Here is a 23,999-nt window from a genome sequence, read left to right on the forward strand (position 1 = left end):
CACCCTCAGCCCAGCCACACGCTCCCGAGTTCCTGCCCCCTGGATGGCCATAACCTCGGGCTCCCACCCAACCACCCAGCTTGTCCCAAGCACTTACCTGGCTTAAGAAAGGCGACCAGGCACAGATGTGCTCACTTGTGGACTCTTTTTGAGGGAAGAACTCTACAGTACCCTAACTCTTGTCACCGTGGGTATTCACCAACAGCAAGGGGATGGGGTCTCTCTCTTCTGCAGGTTAAGATGTATCTCTGAATAGCTCTCAGGCTCAACTCTTCCTGCCCAGCTCCGGGCCTGGAGAACTGACATGCCAGCGTCTGCTCCCCTGGGCTCCGCACTGGGGCAAGAAGGGAGCTTGGCGGGCTGGGCACGCTCCCAGGCTGCAACGGATTGGTCTGTGCAGGGTGCGGAGCTGGGCAGGAGGGCAAGGGGAGGAGTTCAGGACGTGGGTCCTTTGCCTTGGCCTCTTGTCACCTGGCAGCTGGTGAGGTGGTAATGGTTAACCCAGGAAGGTGCTTTGTCCTTCTCTGGTGTAGTTGGTGTGAGTGATGTCACCCCTGGTAGGACTTATCTGCAACCAGGCCTGGCACGGTTCCGAGTGGTGAGTGGTTAAGGGTATAGACTTTTCAAGGCCACTGATCTGGGTTCAATAGTGTGGTTCCCCCTCTCACTAATGATGTGACTCAGGGTTAAGTTATTGTCTTCTGATACTTGGTTTCCTTTTGTATAAAATGGGGATAATGAAAGCATTTACGTCATAGGGCTACTGAGCAGCTTAAATGAGATAATGCGTGTGTAGGCACAGAACAGTGCTTGCCACCTGGTGAGAACTCAATAAATGTTTAACTAATCAAAAAATACAAATAATACTCTTTTTAAGTCAGGCAGTCATCGGAACTGCAGTTCTTCCCTGGAAGCAGCAGCAGATCCAGCCCTGACAGTCCTCCCTTTGTAAACAGAAACAGAAAGGAACAACGTAAGCACCAGCCTGGTAGAAGACGCGGTGTCTGGCTGCCTCCCAAACATGCTCACAGGCACCTTTGGAGGCAATAAAAGATCTGGTCAGTCACTCATGACCTATTTATAGGCAGGTCCCTCATATGTATGACCTCTGATATATTCAAAAATCCTGCGAGGCCAGGCTTATTCCTACAGAGGAGGAATCTGAGGCTCAGAGACGTCAAATAACTTGCCCGGAGTCACAAAGCCAGGAAGCAGCAGATGGGATCACACAGTAATGAGAGCAACATTTACATCGTCCCTATGCTGTGCCAGGTATTATTCTGAGAACTTTACACATCCTAATGCATTTAATCCTCAACACACCCCAGATGGGCAGGTATTATGATTAACTCTGCTTCACAGATGAGGATAACTGAGGCCCCAACAGGTTAAGCAAGATTACACAGTGGACAGGTGGGCTAGAACAGGAAGTGAGGTAGGTTGGCTCCAGAGGCCTTGCTGTAACCATTGCCTTAACTACCTCTCAAAAAAAAAAAAAAAAGTCCTTGCTCTGCTCAAGGCACTATCTTGCCTCTAAAAAAAATGAAACCTCATGGGTGCTGAGGACAGTTTTCTAATGAGAGACAGCTGTGTTGGAATCAAAACTCCAATGGGCTGGAAGTTTGGAGATGTTGGGCTGTGACCTCAAGCAAATCACCCTCCCCCTCTGGATGTCACCAACACAGGTATACAGGATTGGTTTGGGCCAGGACTCTGCACTGAAATCCTACAGCTCTAACAGTGTATGCTTCTCTGAGATGGGCCTTCCTCCTTCCTGAGGAAGACCATGAAGTCCACGGAACTGTGAGCTGAGCTTGCTGACAGGCCCTTCCCAAAGCAGCCAAAGCACGCCTAATGGAAGGAGATGGCATGTGGCCGGGAGCAGGAATGCTGCCCACTAGTGAGCATCTGAGCCTGGGAGATCCTGGGCAATTCACCAGGCCCTTGGTTTTTCCCCTTTGGCAAAGACAGGGAAATAACTTGCCTTAGAGGGTTGCTTTGAGGTCATAAAAATGGTCATAAAGCATTTTCCCAGATTCAAAGTCCGGGTTTGCAAAATGCTCTTGAACTCAGCCATGAGAAGAGTAATCAGAGAAGAAGTCGGGACTTTGCAGGATTCCCAGAAAGCAGTCTGAGAATGTAAAGAATCTTCATGACTTCTCCATGCTTCTTACAGCTGAGTCTGATCCAGAAAGAAGGGAGGGGGGAAGCCCCAATACTAAATCAAAGCAACTCAGAAGATATTCAAAACAGTACTATGCTGTTTAGCGTAATTATATGCTATCCAGTTCTCCAAAGTCTTCATCTCTCCCATCGGACAGTAAATTCTTAGAGGCTATGAAATCTATCTCTAATCATGACCTGTTGATTTACTAATTCATTTCCAAGATGAGACCCAAGTTCACTGCCCTGTACAGCAACCCACCTAAGCCTCTTCTCTTTTTCTAAGTGATTTGATTCAAGTCAACAAACATGTACTGAACATCTACTATGGGCCAGGCAGTGTGCCATTTGTACATTCCAGCTACTTCTAAAAACTACATAACAATAATGGCCGAAAATAGCAACAATGCCTTAGGCTTGGAACTTGCGGGGGTGGGGGGCGCTGATGGGAATCAAACCTTCCCTATAAAGATTCGAGAAGGTCAGAGGATGGCTTTGGAATTTCAACCACTTGCTTAAAGTCTGCTTATTTTAATCATTATGTATTCATATAATATGTATTATATGAATTCTTACTACATAAGATTGAGTCATTCATCCATTCAACAATTATTCCTTGGACAGCTACTCTTTGTCAGGCAGTGTGCTAACAGTCCTGAGATGTTCAAAGAAAAAAACTAGTATATTACTTATTTTATTGGAAGTTGAATTCCAGAGGTCCACAGTTACCAATTTTAAACTAGAGTAATGGCATCTCTCTTCCTCAAGGATAATAAGATTAATTCATTCATTTTGTCAACTCATATGGGGCATCTATCTTGTGCCTGGTAGTAGAGATATGTTTAAAAGCAGTCAAGCATGACTCTCGCCTTCATGGAGGCCAGCCGTCTAATTAAGGAGACAGCCAATTACTTACTGCAATAGATATGATGGAGGGGAAAAAAAAGACAAGGGACTGAGATTTTGAAAGGGGTACCTACATAAGATAAATGGGTCAGGGAAAGTCTCTATGAAGGATCTCCATTTAGATTGAGTCCTAAAGGATGAGAGAGAGACAATCAGGTAAAACGTAGGGAGAAGAGCATTCCAGGTCAAGGGAACCACAGGTGAACTCCCCTAGGTGGGAAAGACTTGGTGAGTTCAAGGCAGGACTGTGTGAGCAACCGAAAGAGGTACACATGAGAGATAAGAAGGTAGGCAAGGCACGTGGTGCAGGGTCTTTTAAGTCATGGTGACAAGCCTGGATTTTATTCTTTGTGCAAAGGGAAGCCACTGAAATGTACTTGAGGCACGAGAGTGAGGTGGTGTCATTTCTCTTTGGGCCCCACTCTGGTGCTGTATAGAGAGTGGGCTGGAAGCGTGCAACCGTGAAATTACAGAGACTAGTGAGGAGACTAGTTGCAGTTCTCTGAGAGAAAGATGATGGTGTGACATGAGAAAATGAGAAGCGGTCAGATTTTAGATCTGTCGGTGAGGTTCAAGCAGAAGTGCTTGCTATTAGAACGAAGGAGTGCAGGAAAGGCGGGCTCTAGGACGATTGCTCAGGGAGCCACTAAGGAATGGTCAATGGAGGACCACTGACTGCTGTGGTTCTCAACCAGCCGTGACTTTGCTCCCTAGGGCACATCTGGAAATTTATGGAGCTATTTTGACTGTCACAACGGGGGTCGCTACTAAATATTCTACCATAGGTAGAAGCCAGGGATGCTGCCAGTAAATTAAAATTAAATAATCATCCAGCCCCAAATGTAGACCGTGCCGAGGCTGAGGAAGCCTGATTTACAAAAGTGGGAAGAGTGAGGGAGGTAGTTCAAGGGGTTACTTAGCGCCACATCTGGGACGTATTAAATCGGAAAGATTCATGTTAAATTGTCCTTGGAACCACACTGCTCAGAAGAGAGAAAGTAGAAAGTGGGACTGGCAACCAGGCTCCCTTGAGGAGAGAGTGTGGGTCTTCTCTCTCTGAGCTCAAAGGACCCAGGAGTCCTATTCATGATCCTCTCTGCTGCTAGCTCAGTTATGAAGAAAGAAATGTCAGAAAATAGGAGACTCTTTAGTCTTGCCACTCACCCTTTTGGCAACCCTTCCTTTCTCCTGCCCAAAATTCTGCCTATTCTGCAAGCCCAGTGCCAAGACCTAGATTTTGGAGGCTTCGCTAAGGACCCTCATCCTTGCTGTGTCTGAGCTCACAGCACCTGCTGTGTACCGGCACCTCTCTACGTATGCCATCCTGCTACCACATACGTATCTCCTTAAGATTCAACATCTCTCAGAGGAAAGGATTCCACCAATCTTCTAGATAGAGAAATCTGGGCTCCAACAACTAACCTTCCCAAGGCCACAATGATCTGGACCAAGTTCTTTCCATTTCCAAAATCAATGCACCATACAAGCTGCCTCCCTCTGGTCTCCTCAGCACTTAATCTACAGCCTCTGGATGTTGACTAGGTCCTGCTTTGGACCACAGCTCTTGGGCACACTGTTGCCTGTGTGGTTGCCACATAGTTCGTGCTCAATAATTTGCAGAAGCGTGTCCCCCCCCGGGTTAGCCTGGCCTTCCCAGCTGGTCTGTTAAGAGCTTGACAGCAGGTAAGCACGCTGGGGAGGAACAGAAATGCCCCAATTTTCTGTCTTTTGAAGGAAGCACCACCAGTATTTCTGGCCTCCTTCTACACACCCACAGGAGATGCTGGTCTAATCTGACCTGGCAGAGCCAGTACTCTTACGGGGTGGGTGAGGTGACTCTTTAAAGGCAGGAGTCAGGCTCAACGTGGTCTCTTCTATTTCCAGGATGTAAGCGCCTCTGGCCCTCTTCCTCTCTCTGCTTAGTGTCTCCACTGGGGAGTCTAGTTAGGTTCACCCTGTGGCCAATTCATGAGAGACAAGGCAGGAAGCCTTCCTTTAGACTCAGGCCTAAATCATGTTCTTCACCATTTGTCAGAGGCCTGGATTTGGGGAGTTAAAGGGGCATTCCAAAAAGGTGCTTACCTAGGTTAATAAAGGCCACCTGCCTTTGTCCCTAGGGAGAGGAGAGGGATTAGGGTACAGCCTTGATCTATGTTGCATTCACATCCTTCTTGCATAATTTGGGCCACAGTTCAGATAATAAGTCAATAAAACTTGAAAAATGTTCTAAATAATCTCCACCATGGCGCTACCAAACCAATCCATCATGTCCCGTTCCCCATTCTCTCCAACCAGCTCCTCCTCCTGACATCCTGATTTTACTCAGTGACAGTGTGACAGCCCAGCTTTCTCAGGATAAAAGCCTCAAAAATCTTTAAACTCCCCTTCTTCTGACAACCAGCTGGCTAGCCCTGCCAAGCTCACCCCAAACAGACTCCTACCCAAAGAATGCCTTTCCCAGGCCACTACCTTAGCTTTTGCTCACTTTATGTAGACAAACCCAACAAAACAGGAACGCTCGGAGGAAAGCCATGACGTCACCATCATCTTTGCATTCCCAAGACCCGAACACAGCACCTGGGACATGCAAAATGTTCACAACCTGCAGCAGGAGACATCATCATTCCAGCTGACAGTCTCGGGCCAGTGAAACTCAAAGAGGGACAGGCAGCATGAGCTGCAGCTTGTCTTCTAGCAAAGGTGACACCAAATATCAGAATTAGAAGGTCTTTATCAGGCCCCACAGCCCTGGGCTCCCAGAGGACAGCTACACCCCACGTATACTACAGTTTGAATGAACCATGACTGCAATGAGCTAAGCCCCAGAATCCATCAACTCCCAGCCTGGGACACACAGTAAAGGCCTGACATTACTGGGCCTCATGAGAACTTGAAGTCCCATTTAAAGGGCCTGGTGATTTGCTCCAGGTCTCAGGCCAGAACCCCCTCCTCTAACAAGGGTAGGTAAAAGTCTTACCTTTATGCATGTGTGTGCAAAGGAGGGTGGAGGGGAAGGAAGGGGAGATGGGGAAATGATCACCCCCTGGGGAGGCGCAGTGGAGTTCCACATCCACACCCCTCATACCCCCGGGCCCCGCAGGCCTGGGGAGCCACCCGGGAGCCACCGCATTGGAAAACTCCTAGAATAACAGCCTCTCTCTTAGTCACCTGAAGCTGAAGCAGCTTCAGGACCCTGAAACACTCAGCCAACATTGAATTTGGAGTGGACCTCTACTGGGAGGGACCCAAACTGCACCCTGGACCAAGACTGATGGGGGACCCCCAGAGAGAACCCTGGAACCCCTGCCCAGCAACTGCTCGGATTCATTCCAGTTACAGCATTAACCTTACAGTAAACAACCCTACACTGGATGTGACTCAACACTGCATGATGATGAAAAACCAAAATGGTGACTTTAGAGTTGCTCCACTGATTGAACATGTATGTGTGCGAGGTGCTGGGCTGGTTCTGGGGAAGGCAAAGACGGAGACTCAACTGCAGGCGTCCAGCGGGCATCCGCAGAGAGTCCAGGAAAGCCAAAAGCAAGGCGAAGTCGTGGGAAAGGGGATTCTCTACCCACAACGGCTACTCTGGAGACATAATCAATAGGGCTTAGCAGCTGAACCATCTTGGAAACTGTACCATGTAATTGTCTCCATGAAGAAGTCTACAGCCGTACATTAATCTCCACATCCTTATAGTACAGAATGCTTCCAGGGACTAAGGATAATGCACCAAACTCCAAATTCCTAATATTATCTGATTATATACATGCTTTTTCTTTTTTGATTAATTTGCTGTCCAAGAACTTTTCTCCTCCTTACCTGGTGTAAGGCAGATGTGCAGCCACCCTTTACCAAGTGACAAGCAACTTAAGAGGAAGAGAGGGCAGAGGGCATGCAGCATGTATTCAGGAAACACAAAGTAAAACAAACCTAGTTGTCCCAAAGCTCTCCTGGGTTGGAAACCTATTTATTCAAATTCAAATTAAATTCAAAATTTAAACCAAAGTAGAGTTCAATCTGCAATAAGAACTAAACCAGAGAGGCAGTGAAAGAGCTTTTGAGGACTGAAAACTACCATGTCTATAGTTCCCCACTCCTCCCCACACAGCAGCCAGACATTACTCTGTGGAGGGAACATTTACTACTGCAGTTAGCACTTAAAAAAAAAGAAAAAGCCAACCGACGCAATAAACTCAGTTCATTTAATTTCAAAACATGAACTCATTGCTATCTCAGGAAATATCACCTTACACTTTAGATTAAATGTTAGCCCAAGTCTAGGAGGCATTCAAAAGTGAGAAAATAATATACTTTAGTTGGCTTCTCCAGGCTCAAGTTTCACTGAAACAGGTTTCATACAAAGATTAGCCAAGTACCAGGTAATGGGATATGGCAGGGTTACGTCATCTGAGGCCCATTTCCAAAGAAACATGGCTTTTCCAGGTGGAATTCTAACTGCTCTCTCTTCTCTTTTTGGGCTTTGTTGCACCAGTCTGTGGGACAAGTAATGGCAGATGTCTTAAAACTGGTCACAAGCCATGAGGCCTTGGGCAGGTCCTTTCATTTCTCTGGGTCCCAAGTACCAGGTAATGGGATATGGCAGGGTTCCACAATGGTGGAAGCAGATTGTTGTGGGGCCACTAGTCATGGGGCCTCCTCCTGAACTAACGTCCCAAGACTGTTAGCCCTGAGCTCCACTGTCCAACTCCTCCTGTGGCTGTCCCGGCACAAAGTCCCCTAACCGGCCTTTGAGTCCTGCATCCAAACACTGTGTGAATCTTAACACTCTATGAATAGGGATGGAAGCAACTACTTGGCAGATTGAGTCAGCTCATCTCCCAAGTCCACTGCTCAGCTACATTTCCAACCCTACCATTAATCCACCTGGCATATCCTCACCCCCTTCCCAGGCACAGTGAGAGATACGAAAAAGAACAACCTGTGCCCTTGATCTGGTGATGATAACGGTAATCAGTTTTTACTGACTGCTTACGAGGTGTCAGGTCCTGCCCTGAATACTTGACTTGCATCACCTCACTTAATTCTCACAAGATCCCTCTTAGGAATGCACAACATAGGAGGAAACTGAGGGGCAAAGAGGTTAAATGATCTGTCCAAGATCTTGCAACTAGAAGGTGGCAGAACCCAGGATTTAAACCAGGCCTGTCTGACATGACACTACATTTTAGCCCATCTCAGTATCTGGAATAACCCAGTATAAGCAGGAAGGCATCTCACCTTGCCCAGGACGGGACTGATTCACACCTGGGTCCCCGTGCAGTTATTCACAGCTCCCCTTTCACTCTCAGGAGTATCCCGGCTGGGATAATAAATTATACAGTTGTCTATTTATAATGCCTCCCTGAGGGGTGATAATAATGATAATAATTACCACAACCATGTCACATTTGCAGTGAAGTCCCACTTCATCACTCTACAGTAAAGAGAGACCTCTCCCAGCCTCCCTATCCTTATTACTTTGCTGTATTTTTCTCCATAGCACCCATCAACATAAAAATATATATTTTGCTTAACAATGCCATTTGCAGCAACGTGGACGGACCTAGTGATTATCATACTAGGTGAAGTAAGTCAGACAGAGAAAGACAAATACCATATGATATTACTTATATGTGGAATCTAAAGAAATGACACAAATGAACTTATTTACAAAACAGAAACAGACTCACAGACACAGAAAATAAATTTAGGATTACCAAAGAGGGAAGGAGTCGGGGAGGGATAACTCAGGAGTCTGGGATTAGCAGATACTAACTACCATATATAAAACAGATAAACAATAAGGTCCTACTGTAGAGCACAGAGACCTACATGCAATACCCTGTAATAACCTATAATGAAAAAGATTTTGAAAAAGAATACATATAGTATAACTGAGTCACTATGCTGTACACCAGAAACTAATGCTACATTGTAAATCCACTGTAGTTCAATTTAAAAAATGTATATATATATATATATATATATATATATATATATATATATATATATTACACACTTTGCTTATCATCTGTTTCCTCCACTAAAATATAAGCTCCATGCAGGCAAAAATGGCTTTCTGTTTACTAGTGCATCCCCCGATTTGGAGGAGATGTTTGATAAATGTTTATTGAATAAATGAATGCATCACTATTGTTGGAACAATAGCTAACATTTATTGAGCACTTACTATGTGCTCAGTGCTGCTCGAAATCCATATATTTTATCAAACACCCCCAGGTTTGAAACGGTTATCCTCATCATTTTATAGATGAAGAAACGGAGCCTCAAAGAGATGAAGTACTACTGTTCAAGGGCACACAGACTATTGGTGGCAGAGCTGGGAGGGAACTGAGGCTGATCATCTACACCCCCAACCACCACTCTAAGTCTGGTAGCAGAGACACGGCATACACACAAGCAGCGTAAGAATTCAGGGGAGTACGGGGTCAAAAGCGGGTTAGCACTACAGCCTGCCAGAGATGCCTGAAGAGGGTATGGTCAGATAGGGCTTCTTAGAAGAAAGGAGACTTGCTGTGAGCTTTGGAAGATGGGATAGTACATGGGCAGATGGAAGAAGCACTTAGTCTGAGGAAGCAGTGAAAGCGGAAAAATCACAGAGCTGACCATACTAATAAGAACAAACAGCTTCTATCTGGAAGCCCTGCACAGTAAAATTTAAAACACTGCTGTCATCTGGAGGGCCCTGAATGCCGTGGAGGAGCGAGTTTCACTCGAGGAGCGAGCTTCATTCGTTAGTAAGAAGGATCTCACAAGAGGTTTCCTACCAGGAAAGTGACGTAGTGGGCAGTCTATATCCTGAAACTTCACATCAGTAACAAGGCCAGAGAAGCTGGCAGGAGTCATAAGTGGGGACTAAGATTCCCCTGGACCCTCTACAGATACACACCCTCTTAAGCCCAGGGCACAGACTTGAGCTGACAAATCCCTGTTTAAAGCACCTTCCTTCCCATAGATTTGTTTGTGTTTCAGGTCCTATCATGCTCCCTGTGAGCACAAGCCCTTTTCTCACTACGGCAGAGATAACATGTAACACTGGCTAATCCTTGTCCCACACCACAGAGTTATGTATGGAAGTAATTAGTATCTGTGGTGGGAAGGACCATTCTCTCCTACCTCCCAGCCATCCCAAACATCTCCATCACACTTTATTACCCTGTTTAAATAACATCTGTCAACTCATTTCAACCCCTTGCCTCTTTTCACGGCCTCGCCACCTCCCTGGCTGCTGCTCCTATAACATCATAGCCAGCACTTCTGCAACATCTGAGTCAAAAGGAACAATGCTTGGAATAGCTCCTGTGTCACCCAACCAGGAGCCCTAGGCTAGTAGCTGGGTGGACAATGGCAGTCTGGTCCATATATCCTCGGAGCCTAGATATGCTGGGAAAAAACTTGGTCACATGCCTTCTAGGTGACTGGCATTTTATGACAGAAACCAGAAACAAAACCAAGAAAAAAAAAATTTTTTTTTTTAAATTTTTGCTGGCTCCACACAAAAACACTAGCATAAGTAATGAGAGCACTGTTGGGTCACCAGCGGGACCAATTATAAATCTCTATATCCATATTAACACAAAAATTAAGGAAAACATGTTACCTCAAAATGTTACCCTACAGAAGTCATTTACTAATTTGGGGGTTTTACTTTCCTCCCCTCCCAATGTTCATTTCTTTAGTTTCCCAGTAATTAACCAAAGTCAAAACCATCCTTACTTGCTCTGGTTTCAATTCTGAAAAGTATATCACGGTTATGATGGCTCATTACCCACAGCAGAACTGCATATGGAAATGTTCCTGTATATTTCAGCCTGGTTTCTCCAGGAAAGGATGGAGTTTCTTGCTCTGGAGATTTTTGGAATTAATAGAAAATGGACATGATGATTTCAGTACCTGGGAATGGTAAAATCTATTCCGGTTACAATTAGTGGAAGCAGGGGAAAGTTCTAGAAGTTTCTGAAAGTGGAAATTACTGATATTTTCCAGCAGAAGACAGGAGTACCTTCAGGTGAGTGGTCAACGAGCTTTATCCAGAAAAAAAGCAAAAGTTGTTGAGACAAGAATCAGTCTATGTACAGAAAGACAAGTAAGAGCTGGAGGACCATTGATTTTCGACACAGAACATGGTCGCTTATGGGCGCTGCAGTGCCCACAGCATCCTTGCCTCTGGAGGGACCAATATAACTGCAGAAAGGCAGACAGGGCCCTTTAACCCACTGACCTCTTTAAATCTGCTTGTTAGCCTGGCTGTGGGCTGGCCTGGGGGCCTGTGACCAATGCCTCTCTGGGGAAAGGTCAAAGGTCAGAGGCACATTCCCTCACCATCATTATTCTCAATTATTCTTCATTCAGAGCCACTTTCTCCCTCATTTTGAGGAAGGGCCCCGTAAGTGTTTACCAGGACACTGAAGGGCAATGACCCAACCCAGCTCCATTCACTGTGTTTCCTTTCCTCTCTACCTCACTCACAGCATCTCCTTGACCAAAGATGATAATAGGGCATGGCAACCTGCAGAGAGAAACACCAGTGGTGAGCACAGGCCTGTACACAGCACATGCATGCATCCCTAGCTCAGCAGAAGCCCCTGCCGCTCTCCAGGACACATGCATGGTTTCATGATAAAGCAGTTTAAGCCACAGCCTTAAACTTTTTGCCATCCGACAAAGCAGACATTCTACAAGTTACTAACCCTGGAATCTTAGGCAAGTCGCTTACCTCTCTGAGCTTTAATTTCCTCATCTGAATAATAGGGATAATGATAGTTTTTCCTTCTTAGGGTTATGGTGATGACATGGACTACAGCTCAAAGTAAAGGATCAATACATGTTAGCTATTAATATGATTAACACTAATTATAAGATTATTTTAGCACTATTTTCTATACTTCCTTAATGATAAATGTAATGTATGGTCATTGTACAAAATCTAAAATATAAGGAAAAGTAAAGATCAAGAAAACCCCTGGTATCTCCCCCCAAGAACTGAGCCCTGTTAACACTGGGAATGCTTCTCTTGAGTGTTTTCTCTGTGCACAGAGACCTGCACACGCTACTGGAGCATTTGGCAATCACAGGAGCAACCATCTGCTGCCTGTCAACTCATTGCTGGACCCTGAGCTCAAAGCCTGATGCACACTTTTTTCTAATTTTCATGGTAACTCTGTGAGGCAGCATGGCACCTATTTACAGAGGAGCCAACCAAGGCTAGAAGAGGCTACGCAACTGGCCCCAGGTCACAGGGCTAGTAGTTCCTGAACGGAGCTGTGACTGTGGGTCTCTCTAGCTGGAGCACCTACCTCTGGGCCCGGGGACGGGCTGCAAGGGTGGCCTCCCCCGCTGCTTTTTCCTCTCCCTAGTCTTTGGCTCTGCCACTTCTCAGGGGATACAAGCTGCTCCAGAAGTGGCCTCATTGTTTCTCCTTGCCCTGCCCAAGCTGAAATTATCTGAAAGAAGGGAACTGAAGGGAGCGGTGATAAGGATGTCAGAACCACCCACATCATGCTCTAGGGCTGTGCCCCCTGCTCACCCCCTCCCAGTAGTTGCTTTAGGCCTGAGCAGTCACCGCCTCTCACCTTCATCAAAGGTCCCATGACCCTGTCGGATCAGATTTGGACAGAGAAGGATTTACCAGCCACTGCCTTCTACCCTCTGTGGGCAGGTGCCTTTCTGACACTCCCCTGCAGAGATAACACAGAAAGATGCAAGTTTTGCCTCTAATTACTCTTGGCTTTGTTTTGATCCAATTAACCTTAAAATAGAACATGAAGCAAAACCTTTGATTCCACTATTCAGTCAGAACGTGAATTTTCCAGCTGTGGGTTCACTGACTTCATGTTCATTGAACTGCATCAGTGATAAAAGTTCAGGCCTGCACCTCAGGCCCCAGGCCCCATTCTGGGATGGTTAGTCACACACAATTGACTTCTAAGATGTTCCCAGAAGAGCTCCTTCCTACTGAGGACCACTAATGACCCAAAGGTAAGAAAGGTTTGTTTTCCCCAAACTCATTGGGAGAAAAAACCATTCACCCAACAGCACAATGGAGAGGAGGACAGAGATATGTCTCATTGACTGTTGAAGAAAAAAAAATACAATAACAATTGTTGTCCCCATTATTAGACACCCATATTTCAGACTCTGTGCAGGACCTTGTTTCTATATTCGCATTTCATCTTTTCACACCTTGGGAAAGAGGACTGTAAAAGCCTCTTTTACAGATGAGGAAGACTGATTTGGAGATCAGGGAGAGGCAAGATTGGAATTCAAACTGAGAATCATCTGAAAGCAGAGCCTTTTGCAAGCACAGCCTCCCACCACGAAAGAGCTCTACCCAGAGTCAACACACAACAAACTGGTAATCAATCAGCAAATGATGAAACAAAAAGGTGTCAACTAATGATGTGTCTGTAGTTTCTAGGATTCTGCAGAAAGCTGAGACCCATCCTTGAGGATAGTAGGGACCATATGAATGTCAAGATGCAGGCATTGACTTTTCCTGCCTGGGGCAAGGGGCCAGTGGGGTGCCCAGGAGAGTAGCTGCTGCCTCCCCCAGTGCCTCCAGGTTGTTTGAGCTCCTGCAGCCCCTCCCCCACCTGGCCCAGCAGGTACTTTGGGGATCACAACTACCTTGGGTGGTCCTCACCGAAGGTAGCTGAAAACTGAGACTCAAATCTAAAGACCCAGACAGACCCAATAAAGGCTGACCTTTGACTCATGTTGGGGAAAGCTCCCTCCATAGGCTAAAAGGGCAGCTACACTGGAGCAGTGAGGACATCCCAGACCTTACCATAGCCACCTGCCACCAAGCTCTAGAACTTGTCTCCTGGGATGCCATACATTTTCCCCACCAGGGAAATAACTCTTTTCCTTCTTGAGAGCATTTAGGTCTGGCTGCCTGATGCTACCCAGTCCAGAGCAGGACTCCACTTTTCTATTCTGTATCTTAGAATGGCATCTCAGGTGTAGCATGGAGAGAAAATGTGTGAAACTCCGGGCTCTCCCACAACAGTCTGGTCGGAGAAAGATTCCAGGAAAGGATTAGGGAACTGGAATCCTGACATAGTGCAGCAAAGGTGCATAACGTCTGCTAATGTTACAGCACATTAAATGAAGTTGTAAAATAGTAGCTTAAAGTTAGGCAGGCCAAACATAACACAAGAAGTATGAAAAGCAAGGTGCCATTTTTCCAACAAATAAGTTCATTATACGAAGAACCAGCTTACGTTGATTTACCATCTTGGTACCCAATGCAGCTGCTATGACTTTTTGGGGGGTAACATCTTTGGAGAGTTCACCCCAATAAGTATTAATTCCAGTTTATTAATAAACACCCATTCCTTATTGAGTCCTTACTTTGTGCCAGGAAACCTACAAATATGATTTCTGATCCTCACACCAGCTCTACAAGGTGAAAACTTGCCCCATATTACTGAGAAGGAAGCTGACATCCAAAGGAGCAACTGTCTTGGCCACAGCACTGGCTGACTTCAATGGAGAATTAAGGTCTCCGCCAGCTGAAACCATCAGATAAAAAACAAATTACAAAAGCAAAACCCAGAGAAGAGCCTTATGATCACATTTTCTCCTTGTGATGGAGAAACAATTCAGGCTTCCTGGGGCAGAGAGGAAAACGAGGCTCCCCTCAGCCGCCCCAGGAGTGATGGGCGGTTATTTTTGAAATCGGAGGAGGGAAAAAGTACCTGCCGCCTAGATGGTTCCTACAAGCTTGAAAGAAAATTAAGGCATTGTAAGAGGCTGGAGAAGAGGTCGCAGCGCATATACAAACTGGGCTCACGTTTGTTTCCCCCGAACAAGCCAAACTGCAATAGAGATCAACCCCCGCATGCATCCGAAACTATCAAAACACAATGGGAGTGGGGTGGGGCAGCCCATGCAGACCGGGAACCCGCACTGAGAACTCCGATCAACGCGCAGGAGACAATCCCCAGCGTGCAACCCAAGAGAGCCCCAGGAATTCGTAGGTGGCAGGGTCTGGAGATAATGCAGCCCATTCCCAGCCGCCTTCAATAGCTCACAAGCACAAACGCACATCCACTTTCCAGATTAAAAGAAAAAAAAAAACCTGAAATCTATTTTCAAAACAATAAGGGAAATACCAAGTACGGAACTCACTTCAGGGGCTTTCCATCATGGGAGGCAATTCCTAATGGGGATGGGGGTTGGGGTGAGGAATAAAAAGTAGAGCAGTGCCCCGGGAGTGAGGGCTGCAACCCACTCTTACCAGCTTCATGGTGGTGTTATTCTGGTCCCAACGCCACAGCATCACGCTCATCTTACTTCAAGGCGAGGAGGGAAGGGGGAGAGGAAAAGGGGGAAAAACGGGGTAGGGGGGTGAAGCACCTGCCCGCGCGCCCCGGCAGGTCGGGCCGTCTGGTCCGGAGTCGCCTCTCTGCCCCCGACCCCTCCGGGCATCCCTGGAGCCCGGGGCCGCCTCACCCCCGCCAGAAGCTGCTGTCGCGCGCGGGGACCCTCCCCAGAAGCCCGGCGCTCGCGCTGCCCGGCTCTCGTGCCTCCCTCGCTCGCTCCCCGCCGGCCTCCACGCCTCCGCCAAATCAAACAACTCCCCCTGCGTCCGAGCGCCCGCGCTTCGTAGCGCGGGGGCCGCTGGGGCCGCGGCGGAGGGGGGTCCGGGCCGGCGGACTCTCCGCCCCCTCGCCGGCCCGCCGGCCGCCCGGCTTGGCCCTCAGCGCATCAACTGACCAGCTTGCCACGGCGTGGGGTGGGAGGATGAGGCGGAAGGGGCAAAAGAGGTTGGAGGGGGGAGGAACTTAACTCTTTCGGGGAGGGCATGGGTAGGCGGGGCAGGCTTAGGCAGAAATAGGGGAGGTCTGATGGGGCGGGGGAGGGGGCGAGTTGGGGCTGCGGGAGCGCAGTCCGTGGCTCCCGGGTCCTCGTGGGTCCTGGGCCCAGACACAGCCCACGCCCCTCCCCACATGTGCTCAGCAAGGTTTGCATTTTCCTTCTGCACTGAACTCACCCAAGTTGTCTGCCATTGGCCACTTCAGGTCCGCGGCCCCTTGGAGCAGCTGGAATTGACGGCGAGATGGACGCACTATCACTACCCCCTCCACCCCCTACTACCCCCGCCCCGCCACACATACACACACACCCCGCCCCGGCTCACATGCAGCTCCCCCAGCTATATTTATTTCCTGCTACGTGAAGGACTGAGCTCCAGTATTTTCAAACACACCTGGCTGCTGCAGCCGCTAAAAGGACGTGGGGAGGTAGCGGTGTGGAGGTGACAACCAGCGGACAGAGGAAGAAGCTATGTGGCTTTTGTTTCCTCTTCTGCCTTCCCCACTGGCCACAGGCGGCTCTTTCTCGGGACCTGTCCTGTCCACCCTGTGCCTTCCTCTGACACTCTCGAGGGCTGGGCACCTCTTCGCCTTCCTGCCCAACCTTTGGCCTGGGTCCAGCATCCCCTAATCTGGCAAGCGACACTCCAGGGCTCCGTAGCAACCTTCAGTATCCTGCAAAGTCTCAGCTCCCCAAGGCAAGATGTCACCAAGACCTGGGGGCTGTATCTGATTGGGGCTGCACTGACCCTGCGGATAGAGAGCTATAATGAGAACTCATGCAGTTGCCTTATTACACATTCATTTCAGTAGTCAAAACTGTTCAAAATGAGGGGAGGTGATAGAATGGGTCCTGGTCTTTTTAAAGTGATCTTTAAAACATGCCCATTTGACCCAGCTACCTGACTAAACCTTTCAGGATTTGGTTTCCCTTCATAGTTGAAAAATCCCAACTCTTTTTCTATGGCCTATAACTTCATCTCCCACTCTCTCCTTCTGGGCTCCAGCAGCAGTAGCCTTCTTTCTTTTTCTCAAACACATGGAAATCCTTCCCACCTCAGGACCTTTGCACCTGACAGTCCCTCTCTCTAGATCACTGTTTCCCCTAGAGCTGCCCGTGGTCTCATTTTCATGTCACCTCCTGAGGGACTTTTGACTTTTCATGTAGCAACCTTCTCTAGCCCATTACTGTTGTCATTCCTTCCTTGTTCTCCTCACTGTGTGAACTTAGCTAACTTGTATTCTAGTTTCTGACTTTGTCTATTTTGTTCCCCCAAGGTGTCCTCAAGTGCCTGGAACAGTGTGTGGTATGGGGTGGGAGCTCAGTAAATGTTTCCAAATGAAAACTGTTGATAACTGTCCTACTCTAAGTTCACGCAGCTTCCTTTACAATGAGGACAAAGCCAGACCTGGGTAGCGTATCCCACAACCTGCCGGAGGCCCTGACCTAGACTGGATGACTGCAAGAGACCCTTTTCTGTACATCTCTAGACATATTTCTGGAGAATGAAACAAAGTCATCTATGCTGCCTCCAGGGAAGGGGCACGTCCTAAAGAAACAGAAAACGGAAAGCATGTGTCATTTTTAAAAGCATATTCCATATTAAAATACACTTATGTATTTGGAAAATGAGATTCAAAAATAACTTTTTTTCCTGAAAATAAAGCCTGACAAAATATTATTGGCCAAGAGAGCAAAACACAAGCTCTCTATTGCAGCTATTTTAAGCCAGGCGATTCTTAGAGCTGGGTGGGAGGATACGGAGCCCAGAAACCTTCTGGATGTGAGAAAATGCCATGAGACTGGGCATTATGCATTTTCTTGGGAAGCACCTCTCGGCTTATCACATTCTCTAGGATATCCAGAACATTAAAAAATGACACATCCCAGGAAGTCATTGAATGAATATTTGGTTCCCAGTCAAAAATCTTTGCTGGTCAAAGATGCAAGGTGCAAGGAGGAATTTGCAGGGTGGAGTTGAGAGGACACCTGCCTCAACTTTAATTAAAGGGAATAAATCCTGTGGCCTTGCCTTTCAGAGCTCACACCCTTCAGACCACAGGTATGCTAGCTCGCTTAGCAAACACTCCTTGATCATCTACCATGATGCCCTTACCTGACTCTGAGTTGGGTATTGAGAATCAAAGAGGAATCCCTCTCTCTCTCTCTCTCTCTCTCTCTCTTTCTCTCTCTCTCTCCCCCTCTCTCTGTATGTGTGTGTGTACCTACCATGCACACACAGTCTACTGGAAGATGAAAACATACACCACCAGTTGCAGTGCAATGAGACAGCTGCTTCAAAACAGGGATGAATAGTGGGCAGCTGGGGCAGAAAGAAAAAAGCTATGGACAAGACTGGGAAGCATGGAAGAACTTCATGGAGGTTACAATGGCCTGCATCTGGAAGATAAAGGCAGGCTGGACAAGAGATGGGATGCCTCCCAGGAAGGTGGAACAGCATGTTCTAGGGTGCAGAGAAGTGAAAAAGCATGGCAGGTTCTGGGTGGTCTAGATGTAGAGATGAAGTGGCAGGAAGTGGAGTGATCTGTTAGGCCGGAGCAGCCTGGGTCCCTTTAAAAGGGATTCTACCCTGAATTCTTATAAAACAGGGGAGTGATTTGATTAGATCCCCGTTTTAGGAGGACCTCTCTAGTAATAGCAAGAGGACAGTTTTGATAAGGCAGTGGCTGGAGAGAGGGAGACCAGCTGGAAGGCTGTTGAAATCAGGCAGGGGATAGAGAGTAAGGACATGAGTGAGGGAAGGTGCTGGGAAAAGCAGACTAACGTCATCATGGATCCCTGGATGCAGGGAGTGGCTCCAAGGGGTAACAGCTGTGCGTTCACCCCAGCAGGTAGCAGGACCCTGTAGATCTTCAGGAATAGAAGTGGCTCCTTAAAACCTCCTACACATTGGAGAACTGTTTCTCATTCACCAAGCTGCCTCTCTCAGCACCTTTCTTCTTCCTCCTCTCATTGCTGTAATCTTCCATGAATTAAGGGAGAGATCAGCCCCTTTCTGTGTGGACCACATAGGACAAAGCTGGTGGGAACAAGGTTTGTGAAGGTTTGCCCTGAAGTGTGATCTGGTTCTTGCCAGTTGTTGGCCTCTTTTTTCAGCTCATGGCCTTCTGACCTATCCCCTGGGTGTGAAAATTCAGCACTGACCCTTGTAGGGAGTGACACCCCCATCCCTCACCCTCAGCTTAGCCCAGCTCCCTGAGTGTGACCTCTCTTGTATTCTCATGGTAGCCACAAGATCAGGCTCCAGGCCCTGTATTGGGCAACCCCAGGTGGTGCTGACCCCCCAGAGGATGGATCTGCCCTTTGCTGACAGCATCCTATGTTCTAGACCTTTTCATTGCTGGCATCCAAGAGATCCATCCCACATCTTCCAGCACTCGCTTATTCCCATGTTTGTCTTCCCTCCTCTCAACTTCTCTGAATTTTTTGCACTTGCCCAGCTTCAGTAGACACGTGATAAATATCTCCTGAATGAAAGCAGGAGTGTTCATCTTGCTCAAGGCAGAATGAGGAGGGGAGGAGAATCGGGCCAGAAAGCAGGGTTTGAGGCTTTAATCCCAAAGACCTGCTCCTCCATGAACTTTCCTTCCCTCACCTATAAACTGATGATCTGTGAAACTCCTTTTCACTCCTAAATCCTGCAAGTCCAGCCCCTGTCTGATAAACTAATTTGTGTCCAGCTGTTAATGGCTTAATGCGTTTCCCAGATAACGGATTTCAGTTTAACAGGGGTCTTCCACTCTTCCAGCCAAAGCAGTGACTAATAGGGGAAAGTTCAGACACTGTGGGGGCCGGCCCGGGGAACAGCAGACAAAATGGGCTCTCTCAACAGGCTTGAATGTGGGCTGGTGCCTTTCCACCCACAGATGAGGCTGACTGGGGAGATGTCAGCTTCTATGTGGTACAAGGCTGACAAAAGGGAAGATCAGAAGCAGTGTGCCACTCCCGAGGGAAGGATAAGCTAGCTAGCTTGACATGGGGAATCCACTATTTCCCCACCAAATAACTGGGCTTGAATAGGAAAATGGTACAGAAGAAATTAGCATCACCTGTCAAATGAAAATCTTAGTCATATTAGTGGCTATTAAGCATGGCACAGGGCAACTTTTGCTTACTCATCACAGCCATGCTAAGAAAAGTGTTTTTCCTTATTTTGCAGATAAAGGCTCAGAGACGGAGAGTGATTGGCTCTGTTTAACCAGCTCGGAAGCCACCAAACAGATCAGCCTGCCTGACCCCCTATCTCTGCAGTGTCTGTGTTATTGTCAAATTATATACAGGAAATGAATTCCTGGAAATGCCATCCCTGGGATAATGAGGACGATCTATGAGCAGACATTTTTACAAGGGGCTTTAAGACTTATTGTAAGTCTCCTTCCCACTCTGGAAGGGCCCTGAGATCTTGAAGGAAGATGTATAACAGTTAAAATAAAAGGCTCGAGGAAGTACATAGCTGGCAGGTTCTTCAGGACTCGAGCATCAACCTTAAGAACAGCACTAATCCTTCCTGGAGAAGAAAAATCTCTTACTGAAAGCCAGCAGCAAGGAGAGCCTGAGCATAGAAGATGCCATCTCCCCTCTACCAGCCTTAAAGGACAGTGAGACCCCTGCCAAACTGGTAACATTGGGGTCTGCTGGGGGTCCAAGGAGATCCACCAGAGGGTTTGAAAGTAAGATGAAGGGCTTTCAGGAGGGCAGACACAAGGGCACAGTGACTAGCCTACAAATGAGTGAATATGCCCCTAGAAAGGGCAGGGCTGGCTGGGCCAGCAAGGGATTTCTCTCCCCGCCTCCCACCTCCTTTTCTTTTTTCTTAAGATAAAGAATTATGTAAAGGCATCTCCCAGCGCACATACAAAACGCCACTGCCTTTAGTGTGTTCCCGGAACAGGGTTTAACTGGTCGCCCCCTGGCTCCCCACACAATTTACTTTCTTCCTTCCAGTGATGGGGGTCAGATGGCGGTAGAGAATTTCTGAGTGGGACAGGGTCCCCCACCACCCCTCCCATTGTCCCTGTGGGCTGCTCTCTCCCTGGACCAGGCCATGCACCGTCACACCTTCACGCCTTTGTCCAGGCTGTTCCCTCAGCTTGGAAGCGCTTTTCCTTCCGTCTCTGCTGAATGATAACCCTGTTGACCCAGAGGCAAACTAACTTGGTTGGTGAACTTCTCTTCAATCCCACCCTTCCATCAGAACTATTTACGCCCTCGTTTGTGGTCCCCAATATTTTGTTTCTATCTTCTTGATGGCCTTTCTTATAGTCCATCTTCTCTTGTAGTTGGCAGCTGGCATATTCCATTTCCTGTTGTGGGTCTTAGTATTGATAATATTATTACCACTAGATTATAAATGGCTTAGAAACAGGTGCTCTATCTTATTCATCTTTGTACACGCAGACTGATACTTAGCTTATCATTGGTATAATTAAACACAGTTAACAAATTCAGAATGTCAGGGCTATAGAAGGCTGAAAAATCACCCAGTACCCCCCACCCACTTTTCCAGGAGAATCCCTGAATACAGCTCATTCCACTGTAACATGCAAAATGGACTGAAAATAAGCCCAATTGTATTGAGAGGCTGGAAACACTGGGAGTGAGGGTGTATCAGGGAGGCCCTCGGGAAGCAATCAGAAAATTCATGGTGACTCAACAGACTGAAGGGCCTCTTATTTGCTGAGAATCTGGGCATTTGATATTTCCTTTTAAACATTGCTAGGAGAGCTTTTTGAGAGCAAAGATTATACCTTATTTCTCTCTACAGCCGCCCAGACACTGCCAAACATAGAAGGGGTGTAGGGTAAAAAATAAATTTCAGGATGAATGAATGAGGGATTAAAGACTAACTTCAAAGCTGCAGGGCAAGAGGTTTTGACTTATACAAGGCAGCCGAACTGGTCCCAAGCAACAGAGGACACATCTCGGAAGAGCAGGCTTCTCGTATGTGAGGGTTGCCAGGTGCCTCTGGTATTTATTTGCTCTACTCAACACCTCAGGCCTGGGGGCTCCTCCTCCAGCCTCTCCCCCTCCCACCACCTCCATGAGGCAGATAAGGGTTGAAATTGCACAATCTTTGGGTGACCTCTGACCCCTCCTTTGAAGGGCCTCCACCCGGTCAGGCCTCTCTCCAACTCCCACCCTCAGAGGCGCACCACCTCCAGCTCTAACCCCAGTGAGGTGTCAGGATGTGGGGACCAGCAGACTTTTCCAGAAGTGGCTTAAAGACTTGTTTTAGACTTGTCTAGTCCACACATTTGGGTTAGGGGTTCACATAAGGTGAAATAAAATAAATGATTTAAGGCAAAAAAAAAGTTGGAAAAAAATTCTGCCACAGAACTGTGGGCCCAGAAATATGGACAGTTATTGTCAAAGCACTTTAAAAAGTTAAATGGTTTCTAATTTTTGTCCTCTGTTCTGGTTTTGCCTCTGAATGATTCAGAGAAACAGTTTGGAACAGAGCTGCCCTCAAATTCTCACTGGGTCGCACTGGGTTGTGGGGTTTTACTTTGTTTGGTTTTTCGGTGGTTGTGGTTTGGTGAGGGAGAGGGTAGTGTGGTTTTGTTTATTTTATTTTCCCTGTGGGATCAGCCCTTTCATTCGGGGCCAGTTCTGGTCACCGGGGATTAAGGTTAGCAATTTAAAAGGCATCGTCTTTCCCAAGGGGCTGTGGTCTACGCTCCCTGGGAACTGTTGAGGAATTGAGCGCCTCCCTAATAAACTTTGCTCTAAGGAGTACTGTCGTTTTTCACAGAAAAGTTATATGACTGAGCAATTAAAGGAACACAAATGCCCTAGAAGTAGGCTAAATATTATTTCCCAATGGTGTTTTTTTTTTTCCCCTAGGAACAAAAGCAGTAGATAAATTGATTCCACTTTTGTTAGGCATCCTGATCTCCCAGGAAATTGCTGTACACACACACACACACACACCAAACACACACATACACCAAGCAGTGTACACAAGCTACCCTCAGGGGTCCTCCTTCCCCCAGCCCAGGAAAGGGGGACTATGATGAGTGCCCCTGGGGTGAGGATGGAACTGGACCTCTGGATCCACTACACAGGGCCTGAGATGAGGGCAAACAGGAGGAAACAGATGTCTGAGATGCACCCGCTGAGAGAGTGTGTGTGTACACAATCACCCCTCTATTCCAACGTCAACAGAGGACAGCCCGGGAAATCCCAGAATGAGGGCACCATTGTTTAGCAAAGGAAAACTCCCAGCGCCACTAATGACTCGCTTTTGGCTTCCATGCGGGCCCATGAAATTATGCTGGTCACAATCACTGCTGCTGTTGATCAAACAGCCTCGGCAGTGCAGGGCATTAACTAGTAGAGAGGTTCTCCCGAACCAACTCCCTTTCACAGTTTCCTTTCTGGTCATGCTCCAGTCAAATGTGGATATTGAGAATTCAAGGTGACTTGGTTTTATGTTTATCAAAGCACTTTACATCAGTTATCCAGGTAACTCTTCTGTGAACTAAAATGGCTGGCTGGCATGATTTCCAAGAGGACACTGAGGCACAGAGAGGTTAAGTGAGTTGTCCAAAGTTGCACAGGTGTTTAATGAGAGGTCCAAGCTAGGTCTTAGATCTTATTGGCTGCTATCCAAGTCTACTCTCATGGGTTCTCAAGACAAGTGGACTTTACATAATAACAGTATTATTAACAAAAGCAATAGCAGCAACAATAATTAATGCTTTCATAAGGGAATTTCTATGTGCCAGGTACCATTCTAAGAAGTCTACATGTAAAATCTCATTGAATCATCATCATAACCTATGATGTAGGCTTGAAAATTACACCTTAGAAAGGGGGAAGCAGGACAGAAAAGTTAAGTAGCTCACCCAATGTCAGAGCTGGTAAGTGACATTGCTTGGATTTAAACTCTGTTTAGCTGCAGAATCTACATTTTTAACCCGTGCTGTTCTGTCTGTGTGATGACGTCATAATCACGTGAACCTAAGATCAATATATAATATAAATATACTCCACTGAAAGAGTTTTGGCAAATAATAGGTACCATTCCCACTTAGTGGGGGTTTTTTGTTTATTTGTTTTTG

General features: G+C 47.1%; 1 protein-coding gene across 9 annotated transcripts in view; it reads right to left on the bottom strand.

Annotated features, from left to right (window-relative positions):
* The window catches only part of NAV2 (neuron navigator 2), a 690,497-nt gene that overhangs the window by 285,543 nt on the left and 380,955 nt on the right, over nucleotides 1–23,999 (bottom strand). The window contains exon 1 of one of the 9 annotated variants that reach the window (XM_064492509.1): nucleotides 15,338–15,525. The exons of the other annotated variants lie outside the window; for them this stretch is intronic. Coding sequence (XP_064348579.1) covers nucleotides 15,338–15,388 — 51 coding nt within the window. The 5' untranslated portion in view covers nucleotides 15,389–15,525. Of the gene's footprint in view, nucleotides 1–15,337; nucleotides 15,526–23,999 lie in introns of those variants that run through there. 9 annotated transcript variants of the gene reach the window in all.

This window comes from Camelus dromedarius, chromosome 12 (assembly GCF_036321535.1).
Source record: "Camelus dromedarius isolate mCamDro1 chromosome 12, mCamDro1.pat, whole genome shotgun sequence".
In the NCBI taxonomy this organism is placed as follows: domain Eukaryota; kingdom Metazoa; phylum Chordata; class Mammalia; order Artiodactyla; family Camelidae; genus Camelus; species Camelus dromedarius.